General features: G+C 32.8%; 1 protein-coding gene across 1 annotated transcript; it reads right to left on the reverse strand.

Annotated features, from left to right (window-relative positions):
• Nucleotides 1-5,234: 5,234 nt before the first annotated feature.
• On the reverse strand, nucleotides 5,235-10,332 carry LOC129983649 (uncharacterized). The gene is made up of 2 exons (XM_056093208.1): nucleotides 9,935-10,332; nucleotides 5,235-5,338 (listed from the first exon to the last, which is right to left on the reverse strand). Exons 1-2 carry the CDS (start codon nucleotides 10,259-10,261, stop codon nucleotides 5,324-5,326), a joined length of 342 nt encoding a protein of 113 aa, XP_055949183.1. The 5' UTR covers nucleotides 10,262-10,332; the 3' UTR covers nucleotides 5,235-5,323.
• Between the last annotated feature and the right edge of the window lie 2,339 nt (nucleotides 10,333-12,671).

Raw genomic sequence — 12,671 nt, forward strand, 5'->3', positions numbered from 1 at the left:
CAAATATTTATTATGATACCTAAATTATGTATGGTATATTTCATTATAATATAAAAACCAAACCAAAAATATAACGCTTGAAAAATGATGTTTCTGTTCTGTTCAACTTGCAGACGAATTTCAAATTTGTCCGCTTATTGTAAAGAAACGAATCAAAGAATACACACTTTCTCACACAATATTGACTGATATATATGTAAGGTTTTTCGAATCCTGTCGACTAAATAATATGTAACATTTGTTCTGAAAAGTAAAAGGCAGGTTTGAAGACGTAGATGAGACTTTGTATTTTTAATTTAGTTTTATTCTCTTGCTGGTTGCAGTCATGATTATTTTACAAGAAGACGCAGCGCGGCAGAAAAGCAGAAGTAAAGAAAGAAGTGCAAAAAGGGTTGAAAAAAATGATTACTAGTCTTATATAACATGGGATTTCCGGCCACGCGCCAATTCAATACACGTGGTGACCTTTGACACCTTTTCAAGTGCACCGAAGGGATCACTTTCATTTGATACGTAGTACTGATGACGCATTATTTTTACAAAGGAATTAATTAAACCGAAAGTGGAATTGGATCAAGAAATAAGAGAATATTTTACTATGGACTAAATTAAGATAAAGCTTTGGAAATTAATTTGATTTAAATTAAGAGTTTAAAATATCATTACACACATATATATAATATAATGAATAGACTGTCAGACGTACTAAATATATTTTTAGTGAGTGGTGAAAAAAAATTTCAAAATCTCTAGATGGGATCGTGGCAATAATGGATTAAATAGCCCGAGAATATTTTCCAACAATATTCTTCAGCGCTCCTTGACAACTCCATCATCCAATTTAGTATCTAGCATTTTTTCTGCTAACCCATAGCATTTGGATGTCTAGATCTTGAAAAAGAGACAGATTTTCTAGACAGAGCTTCCACCGATTCATTTTGCTATGTACTAGATCTTGTCAAACGAAAATAGAATCAAAAATAAAATTTCTAAGAATTTGTCTTCCATCGATGTCAAACCAAGTTCCATTTCAAATGTAAAATAGAACGATGCTGGAGAAAGGGTCGGTTAATTGCACTTGGTAGCGCATGTTGGTAATCCCGGGAATAAGTTGGCTGATCATTTTTCAAAATTTACTAACGATGTTGTTAAGTATTTAATGTACCAGCACTATAGTTTTTTCTTAAACACTGTTGTGTAGACACTGAATACTAACTGGAATCGCTGTGGGATTCCAGTATATATTCCAGTGCGGAAGTTTCTGCCCAAGGTTAACACTAAAGCCCTAATCCAGCGTTTCTCAACCTTTCAGTATTCGTGGCCCAGTTTTCAATCATAATTTTCATCGTGCCCCCACACCCACTTACAATAAAATGTATACAACAATAATGTATATTGTGTATTCTGGATTCTGTTTTTAAATTATTTTTAACTAACTGCCAAAACAATAGTAAAAGCGAGCCACGTTTTCGAGAAACCATATCTTTCATTTTGGACAAGCGGGCGGTGAACAGATGAAGCGAATGAAAGCGGAGAAAATTTAAATATTATATTTGAAATGAAAGCCAAACAGAGAGATAACGTAAAAGAATATGAAAGTAGGAAAATTCGTAAATAAAAGTTAACTTAGACGGGGTGAGCTAAATTTAGAAATTGAAAATGCATTTTTTCGAACAATAAAAGAAATAAAACCGGAGCATGACAAAACAAAAGTGAAAAAAAAACAAGCAATATTTGTGGAAGGGAATCCACACGACAGATGCCGTCTCTAGCATGCGCGGAGCAAATGTTTTTTCATAGGAAGAAGGAAAATGTTCGATAACGCAAGTTTCAATTCCAGCCAGTCTCATTCGAGTCAATCCTTTTATCGCTATCGAATCTATCATGAATGTGTATGTTATATATATTTTCGTGTTAATTGCAATTCACCATATTAAATATTCACGGCAGCAGATTTAAGCAGACTCATGAATAAATTTTTAAGCGGAAGTAAGCAAGCATTAGACGATAGTCTAGCATCAACAAGTACACAGACGAACGTGGTTCCGAAAATAAAAGCAAGGAAATATTCTTAAGAATACTTAAATTTTGGGTTTACCAGTACTGAAGTAAATGAAGAAGAAAGGCCCCTGTGTATAATTTGTTCAAAAATGTTAGCTGCAGATAGCATGAAACTAATAAACTTGGAAACGATTCATAGTGAGTACGTCAACAAACCCAGAGAATTCTTCGAATTAAAATTAAAATCATATAAAAAGCAAAAATCATTTTTTAAAGAAACTTTGAGATTAAAAAAGCTTTAATTGCATCTTCATATAAAATAGCCAGATGTAAAAAACCTCACACCATTGGTGAAGAGCTTATTTTGCCAGCAGCAATTGAGATTGTAGAAACTATGTTTGGAGATAGTTTTTCAAAACAATTGAAAGTCCATACTTCTTTCAAATGATACTGTTGCTCTTCGAATTGGTGATATAGCTGAAGATGTACAGTGTCAGCTTTTCTCGAAGTTGCGTGACAAATTGTTTTCAATACAGCTTAACGAAGCAACAGATAGTAATAAAGATACTCATTTAATTGCCTATGTTCGAATTTGTGATAATATGTCAGTAGTAGAAGAACTACTTTTCTGCAAATCAATAGAACTAAAAACATCAGCACTCGCATTTAAATCTGCTATTTTAAATGATTTTATGAACGAGGCAAACATAAAATGGAAAAATTGTGTCGGAATATGCACAGATGGTGCTCGTTCAATGTCCGGAAGATTCCAAGGTATACAATCACTTGTAAAACAAAAATCGCCTTAGTGCACACATTGCATGATCCACAGAGAAGCTTTAGCTTCGAAAATTGTGTTAATTGCGGTTCTAATCGTAGTAAATTATATAAAAATGAGACCCCTGAAACCGAGAATCTTTTCCGCACTTTGTAAAGACATGGGCTCAGTACATTCAGCTTTACTATTTGATTGCGAGGAAAGATGGTCATCACGTGGGACATTTTTGCAACGTGTTTATGAATTCGTTAAAAGAAGAAATTGCCTTTTTCCTAGAATAAGAAAACAGACAGGAGGCCGAGAATTTTCGCGATGGTTTATTTGTCATGAAATTGAGATACTTGGTCGACATATTCGAGAAATTAAATAACTTGAATCTTCAACTCCAAGGAGCAAGTACACATATGATTAATACGACTGATAAATTTAATGCTTTTTGTAGAAAACTGAAATTGTGGAGCAGAAATTTAAAGCAAAAAACCTAACGGTGTTTGCAAATGTGGATGATTGTACTAAAACTTATAAGGCTAAAGAAGAACATGTAAAAGTTGTTTCGTAACCATTGAAAATCATTTGGCCATGCTGGCAAAGAATTTTAAGAAGTATTTTCATGCTGACGACAGACTGATAGCAAGTTACTAGTGGATTAGGGATCCATTTCATAAGACTTCCGAAGGACTCTCAATTGATGAGGAAGAAAAATTCATAGACTTCGCGACAAGGGGCGAAAATAAAAGACAATTTAGTAATAAATCACTATTAGAATTTTGGGCAGGAGTAAGGATGATTTTTCTGCACTAAAAACAAGGACATTTCACATTCTATTACCATTCAACATCCTACTTTTGTGAAACTGGATTTTCTGCTGTGGCTTCTTTGAAGACAAAATATAGAAACAGAATTGAGAGTGGCTATTTCTAATATTAGGCCTTCCTTCGAAAAACTTTGCTCTGCAAGACAGGCTCATCAACAGGCTGTGATCAAGGAAGTAACTAATAATTATTAAATTTGTTTTTAATTTAGTTTGTTTTGATTAAATAAGTTATGATTTAGTAAGTTGTTTTACTTTAATAATTTATTAAATGTGTCGAATTGTATTTTGTTTTCTATGTGTACGTGGCTTTCCTTTCAGTCAGTTAATCAATTTTTTAAAATAATATTATCTCTTGGATATTCTCGCGCCCCCTAGGGGGGCGCGCCCCACAGGTTGAGAATTGCTACCCTAATCACAAATCGACAGCTAATTTTCTTTATTACTAATCAGACTATCTTATCTGACCATCTTTTCTTAAGATCTTGTTTAACGAGTTGATCACATGGTTCGAAAGAAAGGTGGATAATGGAAAAGTTAGCAACCAGCTGCCGTTCAGCACGTCAAAATTGTGACTTTAGAACATGAATATTTAGAATTCCCATTCTATATTCTTTACTTAAAACTCAAAAAACCTCCAGGCTAATAAGGAGCTTCAAAACATTTAGGCCCATTTCATATATTTGATGGCAATGCGCCTCGTTGACTCGAAGACTTGATTCCTACTATCTGTCGAATATCTGAATCTTCATGGCTAATTATCTCCATAATACGTAAATATATGAAGCTGTTTTGTATGTACTTTACTTTCTTTTTATTCTTCTAATTAACTTTCTTATATAATATTGCCGCATTGAAAAAGAGCCAGTCGAATCTCCATAGCCGAATGGTCACAGCACTGGTCTCATAATTAAGAGACCGTAAGTTCGAATCAAGCTAGAGACAATGCGATTCATGGTATGTGTAAATATTTAATCCCTTGATTTTATGTTTTTATTTATTTCATGTTCCAGAAGATTCTGGACATTCCTTTCGTTTACCAGAAAAGTGTTCTGGTCTTTTCTTACTGTCTCCAGAAAAGTGTTCTGGTCTTTTCTTACTGTCTCCAGAAAAGTATTCTGAAACTTTCTCTGCTAGTATAAAAGCAGAAGATTTGTCAGTTACTGTGTTCTGAGTTCAGAGTTGAGTTAATAAATTAGTTTAGCTCTACTTCTTGTGTGAGTCATTGAGTTCCACACTAGACTACCTACGTGACAATATTGTTCAAGCAGTGACCTTTTTATACAAGTATGCAATATCATAAACTATATAATCATTTAATTATTACCTTTAAATAAATTTCGCATTTCTTTCTAAGAAATAACTGATTTCTGATAACTGATAACCGTCATTTATCCAATTATTCGTATAGAGTTCTCTTGTATATATTTATTTAAATATGGAATATTCATCGAAGCCTTGGAAAAATTGTTTGGAAATTCATCGTCAAAAGAAACCAGAAAAATGTTTCAAGTATCGTTTATTTTTATTGACTCATTACAGAAGAAAACTTTTTATACACAAGTTTAAATACGCAATACTGAAATGTGCAAAAGATAAATTTCTTCAGTACAAAAATTGACAAAGCATATATTTTTTCTTACAGTGCATATCAAACGGTAAAAATTTCTTCAGCAATTATGTGGAAGATAAATAGCTTCAAGTTCAAGCATCAGAATTGATTTCAAGAAACTTCAATCTTCTTTTAACTAAAAAGAGAGAAAAAAAATAAGAAACAATAAAAGATAATTTTTAAAACCAATCCTTTCATTGTAATAAACATTTTTTGAATAGATAATGGCAATTTACAAATGCAATTAAAGATAATTTTCATGCTAAAAAAGTTGTCAAAAGTTGTCATAAAGAAGAAAAAGAAACTGAACAAAAATTTAATGATTATTTTCATTAAATAATTAAAAATAAATACGATCTAATGTTGAAGCATTAAAAATTGTCGAGTCGCCCTTTTCATTTACTATATGCTTAGAATGGGAAGTGCAATTCTTCCTGATACTTTATATTTCTCAATCCTGTAAGGGGACTTGTACCTCGATTTCAAGTCATTTGCAGGACTGTTTCCCGGAGCATAAAATTCCCCATAGACGTCTATCCTCCACATGATTTTGATTGTAATATGTTTTTCAGTACAAATGATTTACATGCTCTTCATGCTGAAAATAAACCAAACCCACCCCCCACTTTAAAAAAACCCTCCACATGATTTTGATTGTAATATGTTTTTCAGTACAAATGATTTACATGCTCTTCATGCTGAAAATAAACCAAACCCACCCCCCACTTTAAAAAACGAAGAACACAATAGTGGCTTTATGCATTTTGCAGCCCTAGACTGTGCACGTTACGAAGCCCCTTTGTTAATAAAATAATCGATTTAATTTTACATTTCAATACATTTATTACTTATGCAAATGTAATAAATCTTATCAGAACCTCATCAGTTATATTTTATAGAGTGTTGATATATTTTTCATTTTTTATAATTTACATAGTTTAATTTTTTTACAAATTTATTTATTTGGCAACTAGAAAATATGAAACTTTTAATCGATCTACTTGCGGCCCATTTTCAGACTAATGGCCCTAGGCAGATGCCTAGTTGAAAATCCACTATTATTAAAATAGATGTCAATTTAGGTATAATCAGTTTGGTATTAAAAATTGTCATTGATTAGGAATTGAACTGTTTAATTTGGCCTATGCAAGGCAGAATATCAATAGGCAAAGTAAGCAATTGCCTAGATGTCCCGTGACTTGGGAAAGGTCCAAGGTTTCGAAATTTTTTTGCGGTATTTTCAGAATTGTTTAGTTTTTATGTATTCATTTGATTTAAAAGACATGAATTGAAATTTGTTAAAATCAAATATTGTTTATATTTTGGAACAAAATGCTTAGAATTGATTTTCCCCATGTATTCTGACACGCTTACAAATCACTGAGGTCCACTTTTTCGTGGTTTGGCTTTACTGTCTGTACTTTGCATTGAAATATTTAAATTCTCTTAAAGCAGCGTTAAACAGATTTTTTCTTTTTTTTGTCGTTATGTTAACCCTTTAAAGGGCCGTTTTTTTCTAGTCGTATTATGTTAAAATATTTTGAGGCTTGAAATTAGAATAAGAAAAGTGATTCATTTTGCTTATTAGATAAATTTACTTTGATTCATTAATTAATTTGGTTAATTAATAATTAGGTTACAAACCAAGACGCATCATTTTGTGTGAGATAAAGTACTGACGCATCTAAGTTTCTGTCTTTCTAAAAAAATTTGTCAGAACTTATGTCAACCTACATCATTTCATACAAAGATTGATAAATTTAGTGGGAAGCATACTTCCCACGGCCTTAGAAAGGGTTAAAATAAAATTATATTTAAATTTAGATTGTTAAAGTCCGATATACTGACAACAACTCTTCTTGAAGTAAATATTTTATTTCCATTTGTTAAGATATTTATCAGTTAAAAATTGCTTATTTAGAGATTAAATTAACATTAAAAAATTTCTGGATTTAAAAACTGGAAATAGAAAGTATGTATCCTGGAACTTGTGTTGCCTAAAGGCCCTATAGCGCTTAATTTGGCAATGGTCCTGGAAACAATATCATAACCTTGCATCGTTAGAGAATATAGTAAATTTATCTCGAACTCATTCAAATTCGCTGATGATCCCAATTCCTTTTTTCTCTTATTCCTTACCATTCTGTACCGTGGAGGGTTGTACCGTGGCCGGTGATGGCCCTTAGGACTCAACCACAGTTCCCGCCAATGTTGCTGTTGCGACGCTCCGGTCATTCAGTTTTTTGGTTTAAATCCGTGCGTCTTCGTGGCGGGTCGAAAAGTCAGATGGCTGACTTACCATTCTGTAGGTACTTTTAACATTCAAATGTAAAATAAATAAATAAAACGTCAAAATGATGCATCGTCTTGAACGGTGCCCGAGAGAAATCATCGAAGTGAAAAGAGTTCAATTCTATGTTAAAATATCGCCAATAGTTCGAATTTAATTTTACAAATTTGAAGACAGAATTAAAAACGGAAATAAATTTATTTTCGCCCTTGGATAATTTTTTATTTAAAAAAACAGTTCACATCTCTTCAGAAATTTTATTATAGAATATTGTGTCCAAAATTTTATTTGTTATTCATTTATCAAAATGATTTATTTTTACTTTCTTGTGTATGCAGTATATATAAAGTATAGTAATCGTTAAAAAATTCGAACTCGAGAGTTTTGACGAATTTCCACGTTTTAGACCTGCCTGAATTGGAAAAACACATCTTTGGCATTATATCTGTCTTTCCGCCTATCTGTAGAAAAAGTTAATGCAGAAATGCTTAGAGTTAGACTGATGAAATTTGGTATGCGGACTTTACACAAAATTTATAGATTATCTATCAAATTTTGAACAAATTCCTTTCAGAGGTACTCTGTCTGGCAGTCTGAATATACATTTACACGATAATAACAAAATGAAGAGAGCTAAATGGATAAAATTCAGCACACGGATTTAATATTCATCTATATTGTAGATACATGTTAAATTTTGACCCTAATCCAACAAAAGGTTGACCGTCTGTCGGTCTGTACTTTCAGAAACCTGTAAACTTAAAAGTCAATAATGTAATGACTTAAATATATCAAATTTGGCATGGCATTTTGTAACTATAAGTATAGATTTGTGTTATATTTTGATTTCAATTCAGTGGGGGAAAAACGCATTTAAAACACACATTCTATTTTCGGACCTTATTAACCGCATGCCAAGGATTAATCGCCAAGGATCAAACGATAGATGCAATAAAAATGGTATATTCTCGCCAAACGTTAATATTTCGTAACTATTGTACGCCAATGCTATGCAAGGCTTTATCCAAGTTCCGCAAGGAAGAGGAAGATAATAAAGGATAACTTAATTAATGAGTATACGTGAAAATGTTTCAAAGGCCGCTCTCCCTTTTTAATAACTTATGGTGGTAGCCAACCGCCTTTAACCATGTCGCTCACTGCTAGTGACTCGAAAATTTTTTGATTTTTACTGTTAACCTGTAGAATGTGCGTATAAACAGTTTGGCAAGGGTGCCTTACCTTTTGACTTTCTTGTCATTAAACACTCACCATTTTGCGCTAAAATTCGTAGCATAATAAAGAAAATCGATGATGTATTTTGCATATTTGTCTCTATCAGAGTGGCTTATAAAGACCTACCATTTTCGATATCAATATGTATCTCCATTTATAAAACTTATTGAGCTTTTGAGTTATTATACAATTTCCGATAAGCAATTTCATATCACGATTACGAACATTTCTGCAAGACAATAAAAATTATTTTCTTCATAAACTGCTACTTTCACAAGAAACTCGCTGGGTTTCCGTGTGATCGTTAAAATAAATTTGCTCTGCTTTTCTCCGCGAGCTACTGATCGCTCACACTTCACATGAACGTCTACTTTTCCTGGCTGCTTAGCAAACAAGAAATCTTTTCTGCAAAACTTTCAAGACAACGGGAATGCGCTGCCATCTGGGGTTAAGGCAACTAATTACTTTCACATATTCATAAATAGACAAATCGATAGATATATACTTCTTTGGCAGAATTCAGTCCAAAAATCGATATAGGTCTAGAATTTTGTTATTGAAACAATATGGCAAATTTCATTTGTCAGTTTTTTGAGTAACATATATATATAAATTACCAATTTTGTACACAAATTGAACGAAATTAATATTCTGATATAAAGACCATATGACAAATTGCATCTTTCTAACTTGTGTTTTTTAATTATCATGTTCATAGACAAATATCATTTGATAGTTATTTTCGGGCTCAAGAAGGTCAGAAACGAAGGGGGGAACTACGGTAACCTGATGGTGAGGTCTTGACTTCAGAGCTGGAAAGTTTCAATTCGAAATCCGATTCCATCGAAAAACTTTTTTTATAATTTGGTTTAATGCAGTGAAATCGCTCGGAGTCAAAGGTTTCCCTGCTGGTATAGGTGGTGTAGTATACTAATCATCCTCATCATCTGATCGCGACTCAGAATTATGAAGCTTTTTCTGAAACAGCTTTAGTTACTCTTTAAAAAGGATGTTAATACAGATAAAACTAAAATTAATTAAAACGAAGTGATTTATAGAAATATCGATGCTCATTTTTTCTTTCAATTCTAATGCGAATAAAAAAAATCATATTAGAATTCCTCACCGCACATTACATCTCCTTTTAAATAAATAGAAATATATTTACACATTCATAAACTCGGAATGGCAATTAATTATACATTTTACCTGGAACACAGAATATCCGTCAGCACTGCACGAATCGTCATCGTCACATTGAGTTGTATCTATGCTGGACAACGTGTGGCAAATTCGGCTGTAATTCTGCGAATCTTCCGTGAAACCGCCAATGGCTACTCCGCTGCAGTCAGTATTATTCCAACAATTTTGGAGGCAAGAGATCATGTGGCCATCTTCAATCGTCTGCAAAATCCAGTCGTTGTGCATCTTATCCTGAAGTACGAAATCATAAAACCGATCCGAAACTATGAAGCCAGAGATCCGACTGTATTCAATAAGAATTGTAAAAGAAACAACTAAAAACCAACGAGTCATCGTTTTTTCAACTTGTTGTTTTTCTTCGGTGGAAATCTGTTTTTACGAAAATTGCTATTGAAGGAAATCAGTTATTTGAAATATTCCAATAAATACCTATTCTAATGTTAAAAATATTGAGAATTCTCTGATTGAATCAAAAATAATTCTTTTGATTTGATTTAATTTAGAATTAAATATTAAAATTTTTGATTCTTCGTAATATTTCTTATAATAGAACTACTTTTTAAACGCAAATTTAGTTAAATAAATAATCATCAATTAAGCAAACACTTTTAACATTTAATCAATGTAATCCGAAAAAAAAATTATTTCAATAAACCTTTTAACTGAATATTTTAAGAATGAATTTTGAAATTTAGTCTCTATTTCGAAGGCATAACATTCAAACGCGATTGCAACACTTAATAAATTAGTTCAGACAGTGCATCAGGAACAAAATTCATTGTGTTTATGAAACATAGCCATAGAAACAAGAGACCGCAACTTGTTTTTTTTATTATTATTATTATTATCTCATCCCCCCCCCCCCCCGCCTCGACCTGCTAAACACGCTCTAACGTTCGAATTCAAAAACCATAATTAAGTAGAGTACATCTTTGGTGAAAATTGTCACGCAATTTATAGATTCGAAAAGGAAGAAAGATTTTAAAAAGTCGGAAGTTGGGAGTTTTTGGTCTTGCTTATAAGATTGTTAATTCTTATTGCATTTCTTGATTGCACAATAATTTATTCGAAAGTGAAGATTGTGTGCTGGGTGAAAGGACTTGAAGACACATGTTGTCTTTTATGTGGTTCATTGGTAACATCAACAACAAAAGGCACTTGAATACGCCATAGTGTAGTAGGCCTAGAGAACTACACATAAAATTTCTCGAGAGAGAGAGAGAAAGCCGAGATCACACTCCCCCTAGTACAGGAGTCAAGTTCGCTTCTATTGGAAAAGAAAAAATATACTAACATCAACAGTGAGACCACGTAATATTTACATGATTGGCAGCTAGCTCCTCCCAGGAAGACCACGTTTTTAACTGAATTCTTAACAAAGACCTTTTCGTTTGGGCGCGATCAAAGTGAGGAAAATTCTTACAAGAAAATGAATGCAGGCTTTAAAAAAATCGTAATAACTTTATGATTACGTGACAGTTATATGCAATTTTTACTTTCTCATAAACGAAATATATAAATTGAAAATGTTGTAGTTAAGAAATTCCAACTGGAGATTTTGAGCAATCTCCACATTTCAGATCTCCCTCAGTTAAAAAAAACACATTTTTATAATTCTGCTTGTCCATCTATCTGTGAACGCGACACCTTCGAGCTAGACGGATGAAATCCTGTATATGGATTAAACACTAAATTTCTAGATTACGAAATTTTTTTAATTAAATTTTGAAATGTCCAGCAATTCTAATGGAAGTTAAAGCGATAACTCCAAAACGAAGAAAAATAGATTAATAAAATTTGATACATAAATTTAATTTTTAATATATGTATTCTAGAATATATATAAGTATCTAATTTTGGACCACATCCATCAAGGAGTTGACCGTCTGTCAATCCGTACTTTCACAATCTTGTAAATTTAATAACTCGAAAAAGCATTAACTTAATATATAAAATTATGAAATATATGAAATTTAGTATGTGATTTTGTGATTATAGTTGCAATTCTGTATCAAATTTTGGTTCCAATCAATCTGGAAGAAAAAAAAAAGACGTCCAAAATAGACATTCCTTTTTCTCTAACTAATGTATCCTTTCTCTAACTAATGTATCCAGAAGTAAATCTCCAAAGATCGCTTGTGGTCCGGTAGTTAGGTCTCGACTTCGGAACCGAAAGACCCGATTTCCACCGAAGAACCACCGTGTAAGCGGTTTTGGTGCACATTAAATCCGTCGGGCCAAACGTCCTCCCACTGGTGTGGTGGGGAAGTTTGGTGAGGAGATGCCAAGCTCAGGTATCATCCGACCGCGGTTCAAAATTACGAAGTCGAGACCTTTAGTGTTGCTTTGAAACGGGACGTTAATATAACTTAACAAAACTAAACCAAAGATCGCATTCTAATAAGCTCTTTTATAACTACTGTTCGCCATTCCAGAACATATAAATGTTCCTTTTCGAGTAAGTGTATCATAAAAATTGTAAGAATAACTTCTCTAATCCCCCTAATCTTGAAACAACTGTGTACATTTTCATTGCTTCTTAAACATTCCGCAACAAAGACGAAAGGAAACGCGTTTTCTCTTCTTGACAGGGAGTAATACGCGAATAATTTCGAAAAACGCCGCCGAGTATTGTTCGAACCTGGGATATCTCCAGTCCATTTATCATCGGCCATTGTTATTAGGAATCATTTATCTTGATAGGATGCAGGCAAGTGAGGCATGGAACTGGATACTGCCACTC

This window comes from Argiope bruennichi, chromosome 9 (genome assembly GCF_947563725.1).
Source record: "Argiope bruennichi chromosome 9, qqArgBrue1.1, whole genome shotgun sequence".
Lineage (NCBI taxonomy): Eukaryota > Metazoa > Arthropoda > Arachnida > Araneae > Araneidae > Argiope > Argiope bruennichi.